General features: G+C 36.0%; 2 protein-coding genes across 2 annotated transcripts in view; one reads left to right on the top strand and one right to left on the bottom strand.

Moving 5' to 3' along the window:
• Positions 1-69: 69 nt before the first annotated feature.
• LOC107745722 (serum response factor-binding protein 1-like) lies at positions 70-7,988 on the bottom strand. Its single transcript, XM_016559666.1, has 3 exons — positions 7,909-7,988; positions 5,831-6,501; positions 70-1,766 (listed from the first exon to the last, which is right to left on the bottom strand). Exons 2-3 carry the CDS (start codon positions 6,479-6,481, stop codon positions 225-227), a joined length of 2,193 nt encoding a protein of 730 aa, XP_016415152.1. The 5' UTR covers positions 6,482-6,501; positions 7,909-7,988; the 3' UTR covers positions 70-224.
• A 76-nt stretch (positions 7,989-8,064) lies between these two features.
• LOC107745723 (macoilin-1) overlaps positions 8,065-18,660 on the top strand; it is a 13,820-nt gene continuing 3,224 nt past the window's right edge. The window contains exons 1-9 of the mRNA XM_016559667.1: positions 8,065-8,271; positions 9,499-9,640; positions 9,794-9,920; positions 11,370-11,493; positions 11,954-12,132; positions 14,203-14,707; positions 14,785-14,943; positions 16,229-16,411; positions 16,734-16,854. Of these exons, the coding sequence (XP_016415153.1) occupies positions 8,192-8,271; positions 9,499-9,640; positions 9,794-9,920; positions 11,370-11,493; positions 11,954-12,132; positions 14,203-14,707; positions 14,785-14,943; positions 16,229-16,411; positions 16,734-16,854 (1,620 nt within the window). The 5' untranslated portion in view covers positions 8,065-8,191. The remainder of the gene's footprint in view (positions 8,272-9,498; positions 9,641-9,793; positions 9,921-11,369; positions 11,494-11,953; positions 12,133-14,202; positions 14,708-14,784; positions 14,944-16,228; positions 16,412-16,733; positions 16,855-18,660) is intronic.

Raw genomic sequence — 18,660 nt, 5'->3', positions numbered from 1 at the left:
ACAGTAATATATATGTCCATGACAGGGAAACTAAACTAATTTAAAATTGTATTAAATATTGTAGAAATTATAGTAAAATAACACTAAGAGGGACTTTATTTCAAATCAAAAGAACAGCTGTTTTACATCTGTGTTTTAATACAAATTCACAGTAAATAGTTTAACAGGAAGAATTTTTAAGTTTTAAAATATAAATGCATCAAATGAATTTGAGCAGCCTTTTCTTAATCATCATCATCATCAAATCTGATCTTTTTCCCTTGGAACACTGTGATTTGTGCCTGCTGTTCCTTTCTCTTCCTGCTAGCCTCCCATGAGGGATGAAGGGACTGCTGGGGTGGGTCTGACATCCTGCCAGGTGGACCTCTGGGATTCCGCTTCTGCTCAAACTGTGGCCTTCCCCTCCCTGCCCCTGAAGGTCCCGCTTGCTTTTGTTCAGCAACTTTAAAAGTCTCTCTGTTGGGTTTGAATGGACCCGTCCTCCTGTCAGCGCCAAGGTCTTGGCCTTTATATTGAGATGCTTTCATCCTACCCTCAGGACCTTTCCTCTGGTTCTGGAATCGAGGAGGTCTTGGGCCATCACTGCGAGAGCCAAACTTTGCTTTCTGAGAGGACACGCTAGATTTGGACAACGCTGAGCAAAACACAGACTGTAATTTGCCAAGGTTTGTCTCATGAGGTTTGCTGGTGGCCTCCTTGTCAGTTTTTTGAAGCTCACTCTTTTTCTCCTCGACTTTCCCTTGGTTACTTTTCCGTTTCTTGAATTTGCTAACTTTGCCCAGAAAGAAGTCATCATCATCACTCTCTTCAGACTGAGACGACTGCTTATGGAAACGTTCCTCTGTGCTGTCATCGAAATATTCCTTCTCTTCCTCCTCATCTGATAAATCACTCTCTTCCTTGTCTTTTTCTGCCTCAACCCTCTTAGACTCAGGTAGGTCTTTTTTCTTTTGTGGCTTTAAGGTGGTCTCCATTTCTTTGCTTGCTTTACCAATGTTCTTCTTACTTACAGTTGAAGACTTTTCGGGAGAACTTTTGACATTAGGAGACGTGGCCTCTGCTTTCTTTGATTTAACTTCGACCCTTTTAGATTTTTCTGTTGTGATAATCTTGGAAGGTGGCACCTTTACAAGATCAGAATCTGTACTTTCTGTTGGCTCTGCAACACTAGACGTATGGATCTCAGTGGTAGGACTGTTCAATTTTTCCTCTACCACATCACCATCCTCTTCACTGTGACCACTGCTGTGGCCATCCTCTGGTTCCTCGTCTTCCTCAGGTTCCTCTTCCGATTCCTCATCTTCCTCAGGTTCCTCCTCTGGTTCCTCATCTTCATTCTTGGACTGCACCGTATCCAGTTTGTCAGTCTTCTTCTGCTCAGCTTCAGCAGCCTTAGCTCTTTCTTCTTTGATGGTTTCTTTGACCTTCTGGAGCTTGTGGATGAAGCGGGAATGTGTGGCGATATGTGCAATGGCTCTGTCCACTGGGCTTGCCTGAGGGTCCTGCAAAACCTTCTCAAGGTCAACATTCTCCTGAAGTGCAGTCATGGTCACCTGATCCAGTTTAAGGCTCCTTAAAGCCTTGATTTCTTTCATGATTTCCGCTGCTTTTTCTTGGCTTTCCTTCACCTCAGATTCCTGACCCTTCTTCTTCTTCAGAGAAGCCACTTGCTCTGCCATTTTACTGATGATCAGCACCCTCGTCCTCTTCACTTCCTTCCTCATCCTGATCACCTCCTCTGGGATGCCCACTCTTTCAGATGATTCCTGTAAGAGGCATTTATTTCAGAATAACCTTCAAGTAAAGAGTACTTCACTGTAATACTGTTTACAGAAAGAGTGAATTAAAGCATTAGTTTCAGTGGAATAATTCATCTATAAAGGAACATTCTTTCATTATTTACTCATCTTCATTCCAAACCTGTATTCTGTTGTTTTCCAGTTAAACACAAAATTGAATTTCTGAAGTATGTACCTCAGTTTTAGGGTCACAGATCTGTTTAATTTCAGTAGAGCAAAGAAAATCTGTACAGCAATTTTTTTTTAATCAACAGCAGCTGCAACATTTTTTTATTGTGAAGGTTCTCATTTACACTGTGCACACAATTTTATCTGCATCATAATTGTTTAACCTTAAAGGAATAGTTCACCCAGAAATGAAAATTCTGTCATTAATTACTCACCTTTATGTCGTTCCAAAACCATAAGACCTTCGTTCATCTTCGGAACACAAATTAAGATACTTTTGATGAAATCCGAGAGCTTTCTGACCCTGCATAGACAGTAATGTATCTAAAATGTGCCCAGGCCCAGAAACATAGTAAAGATATTGTTAAAATAGTCCTTGTGACATCAGTGGTTCAACCGTAATTTTATGAAGCTATAAGAATACTTTTTGTGTGCAAATAAAACAAAAATAATGACTTTGTTCAACAATTCTTCTCCTCCACATTACCGTCCGTCGCCATTCATGAGAGTACGCATGCGTTGTGGTACTCTCAGAATTGTTGTTACTATTACGGTTACAGTTGAACCACTGGTGTCACATGGACTATCTATTTTAACGATATCCTTACTATGTTTCTGGACCTGGGCATATTTCAGATACATTACTGTCTATGCAGGGTTAGAAAGCTCTCAGAACTCATCAAAAATATCTTAATTTGTGTTCCGAAGATGAACGAAGGTCTTATGGGTTTGGAACGACATGAGGGTGAGTAATTAATGACAGAATTTTCATTTTTGGGTGAACTAACTCTTTAATCTAAGGCTCTGACGCTTAAATCCAGTGTTTTCTTTGAATGAGAATAATCATAAACACTACCATTCAGTTTGTCCCTTTGTTCACAAAGGCTGCATTTATTTGATGAAAAACAGTAAAAAATAGTAATACTCTGAAATATTACTACAATTTAAAATAAGAGTTTTCTATATGAATACATATTAAAATGTAATTTATTCCTGTGATGGTAAAGAAGCATCATTACTCCAGCCTTCAGTGTCTTCAGAAATCATTGTAATATTCTGATTTGCTGCTCAATATATATTTCTTATTATTATCAATGTTACAGTTGTGCTGCTAGGTATTTTTGGGTAAACATGATGCATTTTTCAGCATTCTTTGATGAATACAAAGCTTTAAAAAAAAACATCTATTTGAAATAGATTTAACATAATAAATGTGTTTACTGTCACATTTCAATTCAAGGCATCCTTCATGAATAAAAGTTATAATTTATTTAATAATAATAAAAATATTATTATATTATTATTATTATTGACCCCAAACTTTTGAACGATAGTGTATCTTACGGAAGAGGATTAGGGCCAAGCAATAATAAAATAAATAAAACCATCTCGAGATTAAAGTCATTTTGTTTCAAGAAAAAAACACGTTACATTTCGAGAAAAAAAGTCGAAATAAAATGTTGAGAATAAACTTATTAAATTATGAGAAAAAAAAGTTGTTGTGTTTTGACAAAAAATTCGTTAAATTTAGAGAAAAAAAGTCTAAATTAAATGTTGAGAATAGGGATGTAACGATTAACCGCGAGCCGGTTGAAAATCGATTCAAATATGTGACGATTCAAATCGGTTGAGATGCCAAACAAATCGCGATTCAATTAGGGGAAGGAGTTTATATGAATGTATGTCTGAGGGGAACTTACTGTCTTTAGAAAAGTTTAGATGGTATTTTTTCTTTTCATCTTGCATCTAGTTCATATGTGCAGCGCTTCTTTGTTTACAGCGGAAACGCTTTAAGCGCCACCTGCTGGAGAGAGTGAATCTGCGTCTCATTCATGCAAGTGCTATATTAGTATATTATTATAGTGTTATATTTCAATTTCACAAAGAAACGTGCAGCATTTTGTCCAAGCAAAAATAAAAGGACACGTTTAATTTATAATTTGTCTTAAATCTCATTTTGTAAAAAAAAAAAATCGTGAATCAAATCGAATCGTGAAATCAAAATCATGAATCGAATCGTGAGTTGAGTGAATCGTTACATCCCTAATTGAGAATAAACTCATTAAATTACGAGAAAAAAGTCATTGTGTTTCGAGAAAAAAATCGTTAGATTTCGAGAAAAAAAGGTCGAAATAAATTGTTGAGAATAAACTCATTAAATTACGAGAATAGTAATAGTCTTTTGCCGAACTCGCTCTTCTTCCTTTTTTCATCACATATCACATCGGATGCTATTTACACGAAGTGAAAATAGATAATATTTACACTAAGTGAAAATGGTGATATATTCTATTTACACTAAGTGACAACAGATGCCTTTTTAGCGATGTGGTATTTATAGATTATATTTACACTGTGAAAATAGCGATTCTATTTACGCTATGTAAAAGTAGCAGATCTTTGCAATAAGTGTAAATAGTCATAGTCATTAGATACTATTTATGCTTATAAATAGTGACAGATACTATTTGCACCTCAGTATTGTTGTACATTAACAGGATACAATAATAATATAGAGTGTAAATGATTTTATTAATTAAAATTATTAAATAGACGCTGCCTTATTGGTACAAAGCCCTCCCTATAGCCTACTAACCTAAACCTACCCAATTAATACATCATTAAACACTCGTTAGGCAACTGATTTCCACTGTTCCGATGTGATGTGATGAAAAAAGGAAGAAAAGCGAGATCTGCAAAAGGCTGATTCGAACTCCAGTCGACCGCATCGTATGCTTCATCCACGAGCATTACTCTCTATAACTGGCACCACTGCAGACGCTCACTAACACTCTTCAACAAGATCAAATGAACATGACATGAGTGTGTTTATTCTCAGCATTTGATTTCAACTTTTTTCTCGTAATTTAATGAGTTTATTCTCAACATTTTATTTTGACTTTTTTTCTCGAAATTTAACGAGTTTTTTCTCGAAACACGACTTTATTCTCAAAACTTAATGAGTTTATTCTCAACGTTTTATTTTGACATTTTTCTCGAAAATTAACAAGTTTAATCTCGCATTATAATAACTTTAATCTCGAGATGGTTTGATTTTTTTTTTATTATTGCTTGGTCCTAATCCTCTTCCGTAGTATCTGGATTTAACTATTCTTAACTAGAAAAAAGTGAATATAAACAAAATATTTTTTTGTTTTGAAAAAAAAAAACATTTAAAAATGTTTCAATCTTGTTTTCAACATAAAATCCCAGGTTTCAAATATCCTGTTTTTTGTTGTTGTTTTTGGTGCATATAAGCAAAAACTGTTTTTCAGGTTTACAATTTTCGTTTTTTTTTTTTTTTCACTTTGGCCTCATTTTGTTGTGGGAATGTGGATATGGAAATTGGCCATGGCAACTCGCAAAATGATTTAGTTAGATAACGGCACTCATCTATCAACAGTGTTGCCAGATTATAGTAACATTGTTGGCATGGTTTTGGCCAATGACGTTTGGTCCTGAGATACACATCTAACCTGACACAACGTGTAATAGAGGAATACTTGATTTGAAAGCGTGCAGAGGGAAATATTTTCTGTGAGTATTGACTATCAGCCTCTTCTCTACACAAATCTATCTTATATGACTTCAAGAGACGAGAAAAGATTGTGTAAAGATTCGTCAGAAATTATTTTGTGTTCCACTGAAAAAATAACAACATATGGGTTTGGAACAACATGAGGCTTATTAATTTTGGGTGAAACATTCATTTAACATTATTTTATTAACATTGTTTCATTGTATATTTAGATACAGTGGGTTTTATTAGGGAAGTACTAGGCAATTATAGTTTTGACTAATAATTTCACCTGCACTCGATCTAAACTAAAATATTTCACAAACACCACTTGAAATACACTTACCTCAATTGTTAGTGATTCTTCCTTTTGGCACTGATTGGTCTGTTCATTTATTGTCTCTAGACTCGTCTTCTGGCTCTCCTGTGTGGAACCATCAATCTCCTCTTGCATGTCTTCATCTGTCTTTTTATCACCCTCATCCTCTTTCAGTTTCTCATCATCATCTTCATCGCTTGACTTCTCCGAACCCAAATCATCATCATCATCGCTGTCTGCTTGTGACTGATCTAGCGACGTGGCATTTTCTGCATTGTTTTTTGCTTGTTCTTCTGCATTTATTCTCTCTTCTTTGAAGGCTTTGATGGCTGCCTTTATGCTCTGGATTTTCTTGCTGAACTGTGGGTGTGTGGCGATGCGGGCGATGGCTCGTTCGGATAGGCTAGCCTCTTTATTCCGGCACACTTTCTCAAAGCTGATGTCCTTCTGTAGGGCGGCCTTGGTGACGCTGTCAGGCGTGATAGTCTTCAGCTCATGGATCTCCTCCCGAAGTCTGGCCGCTCGTCTGCGGAACTTCTCCAAGTCCGCCTCACTTCCTTTCTTCTTCTCCAGGACTGAGATCTGACGGATGAGTTTCCGGATGAGGAGCACCTTCACCCTTTTAACCTCCGCCCTCATTTTGACCACCTCATTGCTGAGGATCAGTACTGCAGGCATCTTTATGTACTTTCTGAAAACTGAAATGAGAAAAGCAACAAGTAGTGTAAGCGCGCTAGTGAATGGTGATTTTTAAAAAAAATTTTTTTATGTTTTACATATGTTTTAACATCATCCTCATTAAGCCATGCTTCTCAGCATTTTCAATTTCAGCACTGGGCTGTTACTTGCTCAGAAACACAAGGAATTTGTCACAGCAATACTACCACTATAAATATATAAAAACATTTTAACATTAAATTATAAAAAAATTTTCACCATTTTCTATTTTAGATAAATAATCATTTATCTGGAATAAAAATATTTTGCAACATTATAAATGTCTTTACTGTCACTTTTGAACAATTTAATGCATTTTTGGTGAATAAAATAAAAAAGCTGCAGAGAGAGAGAGAGAGAGAGAGAGCGCTTTCATTTCTTTCAAAATAAAATAAATAAAAAATCTTACTGACCCCAAGATTTCTAGACTAAACTATTCTGAACTACAAAAAAAAAAATAAGTAATTGTAAACAAAAGAAATGTAATTTTTAAAGCTACATTTAAAGTCTTGTTTTCAGTATCAAATCACAGGTTTCAAATATAATTGTATTCTTATTATTATAAATTATTGTTATTATTTTAAGTAAAAATCTGTTTTCAGTTGTACAATTTAATTTTTTTTTCTGACTTTTGGCAACATTTGTTGTGAGAATGTGGACATGGAAAAATATTTCCATATTATTATAATATGTTTATAGATATTGTATACATACAGTATGTGCAAATTGTGACAGTATGTAAGAAATTTAATATTAAATAAATACACACTGCACAGTGGTCATATTGCATCATAATTGCAGTGATCTTTGTGTACATAATCTTAAACATATTGACCAAAACATTTCTTTAAGAGTTTAAAACACTTTATGTACATTTAAAGACAAGTGAAATGTCATAAATAAACTAATGCTGAACAAGTATTTACATAAATGCTAAATAATCACACAAATGATTAAACATCACAACAGTGCAATCACAAGTGCAAGTAAAAAGTTTGTGTACGTTATGTTTTACTAAAACTAAGTACTGTGTGCAACATTATGCAACGCAAATATAATGTCGACATGATCAGATCTGTGAAATCCACACTACTAATCTGAGTGACTTACAAAATAACACAAACAAACATTGCCAATAAACATAGATATAACCTCCCCACAACTTACACTTCAAAAAATGTTACTAAAATAATAATTAATTCTCGCGACATGTCTAACAAGTTTTTGTTTCTTCTCATCCAGCTCAAGCATGGCTGAAGGCATGTGTTGGAGTGATCCGATGTGTTCTATTTAAAAACACCACGTTTGCACAATATGCCACCAGTTTCACTTCAGTATTATTATACAAACCATCACATCCACAAGTTAATGTCAATGTTAACACGTACCTTCACAAAATAAACATGAAAATCAGACAGAAGTGTTGTCAGCTCAGGACGCCGCCATCTTGCCTTGGGAACGTAGCGCAGAGCGTACGGCGTCGTTACGTCACGAGGCGTCCAGAATAAAAATGGGAGGGCCTCACGCAGACTGTTTTCATTTATTTCTTTGTGTCTAGTGGAAGAAAAACACTGACAGTCCCGCATTCGCGTAGCGATGCGCATCAGTATTAGGACGGTCACGTAGTTTCCCCTCGAGTGTTCAAAGTTACTGGAATCTAAAGGGTGGAGAATGAAGCGGCGCAATGCGGACTGCAGCAAACTCCGTCGCCCGTTGAAACGGAACCGAATCACCGAGGGTATTCACAGCAGGTACGGACGGAGAAGCTCACGAGCACCGACCGCACCGTAATGGCGTCTCCGAACAGAGCTCGGCCGTTTATGAGCTGTCACCGTCAGATACAGATGACAGTTCAGGGTGATCATTCACTCCGGCCTGAGTATGTAGCATATACGTGGATGCTGGCTTCTGTGTATCATCCATAGGCTTCAATAGTGCAGAATATGAAATAATAAGTATTACACATAGTACTGGCCATGTCATGAATGTTCTTATGCAGTTGTCTTTTATAGCCATCATCACAATTTCCAACTTGTGCAAATGTGTTTTGGATCATGGTAGCTGGTGATTGGCTGCTCAACCAGCTACAATACAAAAACAGCTTGACCAACTGGTAGATGGATTGTTGCTGGTCAACCAAGAAAATAACTACAAAGCTTCAGCTGGATCTTACAGTAGGGCATTGAGATGTATTATGTTGATGTCACATTATTGAAACGTTTCTGCCATCTACACTGTTTTCCACATGTGTTGGGTTATTGTAATGAAGGTAATCCTATACAAACTGGTTGATTTTAGACTGTTCTTGTTCTAGAAATGTTTAGATTAAATCCTGTGCAACTTAATCCTTCTAGTTTTGGTTAATTCCACATGACGCTGTGTTGACCGAGGCCTATCTGAAAAAATGAGTGTCTAAACACTACCTAGATCTGCTCTGCCAAGACCTCATTGGCTGAGTATATTTGAATAGTTTTTATATATGTGACCCTGGACCACAAAACCAGTCATAAGGGTATTTTTTTATTGAGATTTATACATAACCTGAAAGCTGAATAAATAAGCTTTCCATTGATGTATGATTTGTTAGGACAATATTTGTCCGAGATACAACTATTTGAAAATCTGGAACCTGAGGGTGCAAAGAAAATAAATCAAAATATACCCCAGCCACTTAAGACTGCTTTTGTGCTCCAGGGTCACATTATGGGGTTCCCGTAGTTAAAAATGTCAGGGGGAAAAAAAACCTGGAAGACTCATGGAAATGCCTATAGTGATTTAGTGAATGCAAATTTCTGTGCTTATGGATGCTCACAGAAGCAGACTACTTTATAAAATGACTTTTGCACACAAATATATGTAACATAATGAAAATTAAATAATTTATAATAATTTATTTATTTTTTATTGCATTTAAATGAAATTCATACCTGATATATTAATAGAAATCCTCCCTATCCTCCTTTCTCTTGATCTGGCAGTACCTTCCTGTACCTGAAGTTCCTGGTCGTTTGGGCGCTGGTTCTGCTGGCCGATTTTGTGCTGGAGTTCAGGTTCGAGTACCTGTGGCCTTTCTGGCTTTTCATCAGGAGCGTTTACGATTCCTTTAGATATCAGGGACTGGTGAGTATTTGATCTCTCATTGATGTGTAATTGAGCAGTTATTGGCTCACTCTCTGCTTGATTCTTTATCAATCAGTTTTATAAACGTCTCTGAGTGACGTGTTCTACACAGGCTAAATCGATCATCTCTACACTTCTCGTCTGATTCCACAGGCGTTCTCTGTGTTCTTTGTGTGTGTCGCATTCACATTAGACATCATCTGCCTCCTGTTCATCCCCAAGCAATGGCTGTTCTTCGCCGCCAGCACGTATGTCTGGGTACAGTACGTGTGGCATACAGGTAGGTCAACATCGCCCAAGCCCCATCTGACTTTCCATGAGTATCATTTTAGGAGTAAGGCCGCTTCCACACTATAGAGTTGATTGAATTTTAGAGAACACATAGGAGAAATGATTTTGTGAAAGCAATGCTCTATCATGTAACCGAAATCTGCCTTAGGCTTCCATTGACCAATGAAAACTTCAGACTTGTGCTTTCAGAAACCCAGTTGACTGTTTTCTTGTTTGATTTCAAACTGTCCCAGTTTATTCCACATGTCTGTCCACGAAATGCTCTGTCAGAAGTTTTGCTAGCGTGTAAACACCTAAAGCCTTTGTCGCTGATTATTCAGTGGCGTAATTCAGGAGCATATTACACAACTGTTCACTTTTGTAGCAGTTACTAGAGAGGATTATGTTGAAAGTGCTTTTCTTATGCAAACGACAGCATTTAGTTCTCTCTGGATATTCCTTTATCTTGAATGTGTTTGATGATTGCATAAAAGAAAAATATGAGCATGTGGGATTTTTTTTCCCCAAAGCACTTGGTGATTGACATCATTGTTTTTTTTTAATGTTTTTGAAATGTCTCAACTTGATCAAACATACAGTAAGACAGGGATCTTATGAAATAATATTACAATTTAAAATAACTGTTTTCTATCTGAATGTATATTTAAAATGACGTTTATTCCTGTGATATCAAAGCTGATTTTTATCATCATTACTCCAGCCTTCAATGTCACATGATCCTTCAGAAATCATTCTAATATGCCGATTTGCTGCTCAAGAAACATTTCTGATTATTATCAATCTTGTAAACAGTTCTCAAAATTCTTTTTTTCAGAAATTCTTTGAATAGAAAATAGAAAACGGCATTTGAAGTAGAAATCTTCGCATTAGAAATGTCTTTACTGTCACTTTTGATCAATGTAATGCATACTTGCAGAATATACTGTATATGCTTCCGTGTAGAGATTTACCCTGCTCTTGTATTTGAACTCTGAGTGAACAGCGGAGATCTTTGATGGATTTTCAAGTGCTCCTGTCATTATATGTCCTTTTCTTGGGTCAATTCAGTGATACCTCAGGATAGAGGAGGAAAACAATTGCTGACACTGAGTGATTGTTCCTTGAAAACTGCTTCAATGCGCCTTGAGCTGTGACTGTGATTGCTCCTGCTGACACACAACTTGCTGCGCGTCTCAACAAGAGAGGGTGCTTTCAGCAAACTAGGGTTTTGTTTGCAGCCTAGAGCTTGTTTTGTGAAACCTGTGTGATGTTATTGATCTCCCAAACAGCCAGTGGCCTTTTATGCAACCTCTTGGATGTCTAGGTCACTAATGGGCTAGAAGTCATTATAGTTTGAAGAATTATGCACGCCGTAAGAATGTCATAACTATTACAAGAGGCTAGGGATCAATTGTTGAACATTATACATAGTTTTCCCTCTCTCTCGTTCTATTATCAGAGCGAGGTGTGTGTCTGCCGACTGTCTCTCTCTGGATTCTCTTCGTCTACATCGAAGCAGCCATCCGCTTCAAGGATTCGAAACATTTTCATGTAGACCTTTGCCGTCCATTCGCGGCTCACTGGTAAGCTTTGCTTGCATTTTACTCACCCCCATGTCATTGCAAACCTGTATGATCTACTTTCTGTTATGCAACAAAAGAGGAGAAATTCTGAACTGTTCATGCTATTCTTTTCCAAACAATAAAAAGCCTAAACTCACTAGCTTCACTCACAATGCATCCTTTTGAGTTCCATGTAAAAAAAGAAGGTTTTGTCATTTTGGGTGAATTATCTTTTCAAGCGCAAAGTCACACCACAGTATTCTTCGCCAATTTTTGATTATTAAACATAGCTGATGTAACTGTACTACTTATAACGCAGAAGTCAGCTTTGTATTTGTAAACGCACTGGTGGCGTCTCCATAGCAGCAAATGGGAGTGTTGCCATTATCTGAAGGTGTCTGATGTTGAATCATCACTAGTTGTACCAATCATGTTTTTTTTTCTGTTTTCTGTAACATGCTGTTCTGTTCTTTCATTGCAGCATTGGCTATCCCGTGGTGACGCTGGGCTTCGGATTCAAGAGTTATGTGAGCTATAAGATGCGACTGCGCAAACAAAAGGAGGTGCAGAAGGAAAATGAGTTCTACATGCAGCTTCTACAGCAGGCCCTGCCTCCAGAACAACAGATGCTTCAGAGACAGGAACGAGAGACAGAGGAGGGTAAGATCACCATTTGACCAGTTTCATAATATGATCAGCTCTTCTTAATTTGTTAAAGGGGAAGCCATGCAAAACAGACAAAATCATACAAAGACAAAAAAAAAAATCCATAATTTTCCATTAAAAACAAATTAATTTTGAAATTAAATTAATGAAAAGTGGCAGTTTTATAATGTTAAATAATAAATCATAATTATATAAATATAAATGCTGTTCTTGTAAAGGGGTCATGAACTGCCTTTGTTTTTTTTATTTTGTACTGTTCTCTGAGGTCCACTTATAATGTTATCAAGATTTTTACATCAAAAACATCATAATTTATAAGTAATAGGCTATTTTCTGTCCTGCTTTGACGCCTCTCATCAGAACTCCGTTTGAATAGGCGTGGCGGATTGTAGACTCTGAAGCAAACGCCCACTGTTATGATTGGCTAATCGTTGTGTATGTTTGACAGCGTACATTCTTCATAGATGGACGCTGTTGTGATATATATATATATATATATATATATATTAGATTTATTTTTATTTTTTTAGGTCCAAAACGCATAAATAACTCGATACATATCAAGCAATTTGTAAGAAGAGACAAAGCAATAGTGATCACGTAATGAAAACAGTTACTCATGTTGCGCCATTACTGTCGGATCAATACAGTCAGCATATCATCTTTCAATCTTTTTGAAAATCACGAGTCAAATTGTGCCTTGTTTGTAAATGAGTCGGCGGTAAAATGAAGTGAACAAAGGACCGAGTTCTTACTGATGCAATCTGGATCTTTATTAAAAATAAAGTTCATCCACTCTTTCCTAGCGTTGGGATCAGAAGGAAGGCAATGCAAAAATGATGATTTTGATGTCGAGGCGTTGATCTTCTTCTGCGGAGTCGGTGCTTATCCTCACTATTACATCATAAAGTAGAACATTCCAAAAGCTGTTGTTTTGGCAGACTGGCTTCAATATAAGCTGTTTTAGGCTAATGACAAAGTTTGAGATCTGAAACTTACATGATGTTTTTCTAGTACAATGACCTCTTATATGTCAAAAGATCAAGGGAATTTTGGTGTCTCGGTTCATGACCCCTTTAAACTTTCTATGTAAATATGAAAATGTTCATGTGGCTCAGTGGTATAGCATTGCGTTAGCAGCGCAAAGGTCGTGGGTCCAATTCCCAGGGAACACACATACTGATAAAAAATGTATAGCATGAATGTAAGTCGCTTTGGATAAATTTATTTATTTATTTATTTTATTTTCTATTCATCAAAGAATCCTAAAAAAATGTATAATTATTACAAGAAATACTGTTTCAACATACATAATAATTTTTTCTTGAGCAGCAAATATCAGAATGATTTCTGACAGATCATGTGACATTGAAGACTGAAATGATGATGCTGAAAATTCAGCTTTGCCATCATAGGAAGATATTATATATTAAAATAGAAAACAGTTTTTTTTTTTATTGTAGTATTTTACAGTATTACTGTTTTTACTGTATTTGATCAAATAAATGTAGCATAAGAGATTTCTTTCAAAAACAAAACAGAAATATCTTGACGACTCCAGTCCAAACCCCAACCATTGGACAATAGTGCATATTTTTTAGTAAAAATGTTTATCTATTATGTGAAACGGTACAATACATTTTAAATATTTCTAACTACATTTATTGCATGACTGGTTCAACAATTGGAAACCAGTTGTATTAAAAAAAAAAAAAAAAAAATGTTTGTAATTTTTGGCAACCCAATCAAAGAGATGAAGTCCTGATTCATTCATCACACTGGGAATGAAAGGGTCAATTTTAGTGCATTGTAGGAAACAGTACTCAGTGCTGTGTGTTTTGGGTGTATACCACACATTTTGCCTAATGGTATCTAGGTATTCCATGCATACAGAACATTTTCATACAGTTCACATTAAACATACTGCAAAAATAATATCAGTCATATGTTAATACTACATAGCCTTTTCATTTGCCTGATGCTTTCCGTCTTGTTTCATTTGTAATCATACCAGTCAGACAGCATTGCCATGTAACCTTAAAATCTCTTTCATTGATTTGGCAGCCACCTCAAAAGGCATGTCTGAAGCAGACTCTGTGTTAGTGGCTCAGAACGGCACTGCTATTACCAAGAAGCTGCCCATCTCTCTGCCTGAACTGGAGTACAAGGAGAAGGGCAAAGACGGGGGGAAAGACAAAAAACAGCAGCAGCACAGCATTGGAATAAACAACAACATCCTACAGACTGTGGATGCTAAACTACAAGATATTGAGTATATGGAGAACCACCTAAACACTAAGAGACTCAACAACGAGCTCAGCGGAAGCGCCGAGAACCTGTTCCTGAAAGAGGAGGTGGGTGGTGGAGGAGGAAGCTCTGCCACCTCCAAACATAACAAAAACTCCTCCCCCCATAGCCACAACTCCACCAATGGCAGCGTACCGTCCTCCTCGTCCAGTAGGAGTGAAAAGAAACAGAAGTGTGCAGGGAAGAACCTTGCACCTCACAGAGATCTGATGGAGAACTGTATACCTAACAACCAGCTCAGTAAGCCAGATGCATTAGTGCGGTAAGAGTCCTACTATGGTCTGATTCAGCGATTGGAGTGCGTTCGTCCTGTTCATTCTCTTTTTCTCTGTCTGGCAGGCTTGAGCAGGACATAAAGAAGCTGAAGGCTGACCTGCAGGCGAGCAGACAGGTGGAGCAAGACCTGCGCAGTCAGATCAGCTCTCTGAGCAGTGCCGAGAGGAGCATGCGCTCTGAGCTCGGCCAACTCCGCCAGGAAAACGAGTTGCTGCAGAACAAGTGAGAAATCAGCTGCTTAAAACCCATTCAAGATGATTACCAGTATATGTCAAAACACATTTTACATGGGACTCTGGCTGATTAATTGGGGACCACTTGACAGGTGGTGTTTTTCATTGAGGGTGAATACTAGTGTCAGTTATTTGAATATGTAAGACTGAAAATTCAACATTGATATGATAAATGATTGTGATTGGCCAGTCCTAATCAGTGCTGAGAAAGGTACTGGTATACAGGTAGCGACAATAATTTACACCTGCATAAAGGCCATTCAACTAAAAATACACTATGAAAAAATAAAATGGTTATTTAGACTATTGTTGTTATTGTTAACTAAAACTAATAAAATTAGTATTTTTTTGTTAATTAAAATAAAGCTTAAATAAAGTATAAATATTAGATACAAATTTGTTAATAAAATCAATGTTGCCTTTGTAAAAAATTCATTATTTGTGTAAAATATTATAATAGGATTACAGAATCAAGACGTTTCAGTTTCACAGATTTGTTTTTATCAAGATATTCCATATTTACTCATTTTCAAATTATTTATTTCTAATTTAGTAAATTTTATGAAAAATAAATATAAATTTCATTTCAGCAATTACAGATGTTTTTGCAATTTTACATTTATAGTGTGTGTGTGTGTTTTGCTATTTTTAAATTTATAGTGTGTGTGTGTGTGTGTGTTTTGTTATTTTTACATTTATATAGTTTGTGTGTGTGTGTGTGTGTGTGTGTCAGCATCAGTGTTGGCCATCATAAAATAAATACCACTGAAAAAAATGACAAAAGCACGTGTTATAAATTATTAAATGTTTGATTTAAAAATAAAAACGGATACAATTCAACTAAAAACTGAAAATACAGAAAAAATGTCATTCCTAATATCAATAAATACTATAACAGCATATAAATAATATTTAAATGACACTGATTTAGACCCATATAACTGACCAGTTAGACGTTTGTTTGTTTGTTTGTTTGTTTTTAACCAGTAAATCCCATCAGTAATAATTTTTAATAATATATTTTATTAGTATATCACCCTTCATACTTTAAAATTTCAAATTGAAACGAAAAAGCTCAAACACTAAAAGCATACTTTAAAAAAAGAATCTGTTTCCAGCTATTATGCTAATCACCACAATTGTTAATTATTAGTACACTACTAGCTTACTATTTTCCTGTGGTAACACCTGCCTTTGTATCATCAGATGCTCATTTCCATCTCTCTGCCTGCAGTTGTTTATGCCAGTGTGGATTATGTGTGTCTCTGTATTAGGCTTCATAATGCTGTGCAGGCCAAGCAGAAGGACAAGCAAACGATTGTGCAACTGGAGAAGCGGCTTAAGGCAGAACAGGAAGCGCGAGCCGTGGTGGAAAAGCAGCTTGCAGAAGAGAAGAAAAGAAAGAAGATGGAAGAGGCCACAGCCGCACGTGCTGTCGCTCTGGCAGCTGCCTCCAGGTGAGACTTCACTCAAAAATATTGCTTCAACCCTGTATTCTGTGGGAAACCAACGCTGTAGTCCAAACGAGCCGTTCGTTGTAGTTCTTGAAAAGGGATTTTTAAAAAACGAAATATCTCCCTTTGGAGTGGACTTTGAGATTTGTAACTTTCTAGATCTTTTTTATGCCCAAACATACACACTACACACTGACTAAAATTAAAAAAGTGAAAAAGCATAATAGGACCCCTTTAAGTGATAATATGTTGCGGTGTGTGCTTATGTGTCTTGGTTTTGTTATGTCTGTGTGCTGGTGGACTTGACTCTGGCCTCCTTTCACAGAGGAGAGTGCACAGATTCACTGAGGACTCGCATACGTGAGCTGGAGTCGGAGTGCAAGAAGCTCACACATGACATGAAGCTGAAGGAGGAACAAATCCGAGAGCTCGAGTTCAAAGCGCAAGTAAGCCAGAACCCCTGCTGACATGCTGCTTTAATATGCTTTCCCAAGAGCAATATTTAGAATAAAGCATTCAGGGAGGAATGACCTTTGTGAGGCATATTGTGGTTCAGTAAGTGTGTGATTTGTAGGAGAAAGTTATAAACATTTAAAATCAACATGAAATCAGAATTGTCATTTTTTACTTAAGTGCCCATTAATCCAAAGAAAATAATGTTTGTCTTTGTCATTTTTCATTAAATATAAACTTGTTCCACCGCTGGACCAACCTTCTTTTTCAGCTAATGTTGTCTAGGCCATGAAGGCTTCTGGTTAATCTTAACTCAATAACCAATAACTATTTAACTGATTTAGTGATGCAAAAATATTGTCATGAAAATACACCAAGATCAAAAAACAAATTAGATTTGTTTCATATGAGCTTGAAGCTCATATGAATTTATTATCCAGAGGCCACAAATAAAGTGCGAAAGTGCAAAGTGTACCAAACGTTTTTGGGTTCAACCATTCATTCATTCATTCATTCATTCATTCATCAGTGCCATGTTTTCAAGCATACACCTGCGCCCATTTAACAGGCCCATTTAATGTAATCATTACAATATTCCGGACATTGGTTATGGGAAAAAACATATATATTATAACTGTACCCATAGTAAATTCAAAGCCAAAAAACATAAATATTCACATGATTATCATACTTAAATCTAAATAAATTATATCACAGTAAAATAATTCTATAATACATCTTTATCAATATATAATTTAACAAATATAGATTTAAAAAAAAAGAGTATCAATCGGCATTTACAAAAAACAATTGAGAATTAATTCGTGAAAATATATACCACCATTCAAAAGTTGGGGGTCAGTAAGAATTTTTTTTTTTTTTTTTTTTTTATGAGTATGAGTCAAAATAAGTCTCTTAAGCTCATCAAGCTTGAATTAATTTGATCAAAAATACAGTCAAAAGTAATATTGTGAAATATTATTACATGTTAAAATCTATTAACTGTATTCTTAAAATGTATTTTATTTCTGTGATGCAAAGCTGAATTTTTAGCATCATTACTCCAGTCTTCAGTGTCACATGATCCTTCAAAAATAATTTTAATATGCTTATTAGCTGCTCAGGAAACATTTCTTATTATGTTGAAAACAGTTCTTAATGTTTTTGTGGAGACCATGATACATTTTTCAGGATTTCATGATTAATAGAAAGTTGAAAAGAACAGCAATTTTTTTTTAAAATAGAAATATTTTGTAACATTAGAAATGCTTGTGGAGTGCTTATGAGCATTTTAATGCATCCTTTCTGAATAAATTGGCTAAAGTAAAATAAATAAAATTTACCGACCCCAAACTTAGTACAGTAGTGCATAACAGTAGTATACATTTCTGATACATTTCATGAGCAAATGATTTCCTAAAGTACTCTGCGTTATATATATATATATATATATATATAGTGTGTGTGTTTATATGAATAGCGAATCAATAATGAATCAATAATTATTGATTCGCTGTTCATATAAAAACATAGTTATTTGAAACTAGGGATGCACCGGTATCGGGCCCGATACTGAGCTCCTGTACCCCTACTCATACTTGTTAAAATGCCCCGATACCGAACGCCGATACCACACAGCATGCGATAAGTGCCATATTCAGACAAAGAAACACCAACAACAGACAGCAGAATGGAGTTAAGGATGTCTACTACGAAGTATATGTATGCAACAAATATAACGTTAAACATTCAGTATTAACGCCTGTATAGCTGATGTGCGCGAGCTGATAAGCAAAGCA

Source organism: Sinocyclocheilus rhinocerous, unplaced genomic scaffold (assembly GCF_001515625.1).
Source record: "Sinocyclocheilus rhinocerous isolate Xijiao unplaced genomic scaffold, SAMN03320098_v1.1 scaffold2423, whole genome shotgun sequence".
Classification (NCBI taxonomy): Eukaryota; Metazoa; Chordata; class Actinopteri; order Cypriniformes; family Cyprinidae; genus Sinocyclocheilus; species Sinocyclocheilus rhinocerous.
This window is presented reverse-complemented; position numbering and strand designations above follow the sequence as displayed.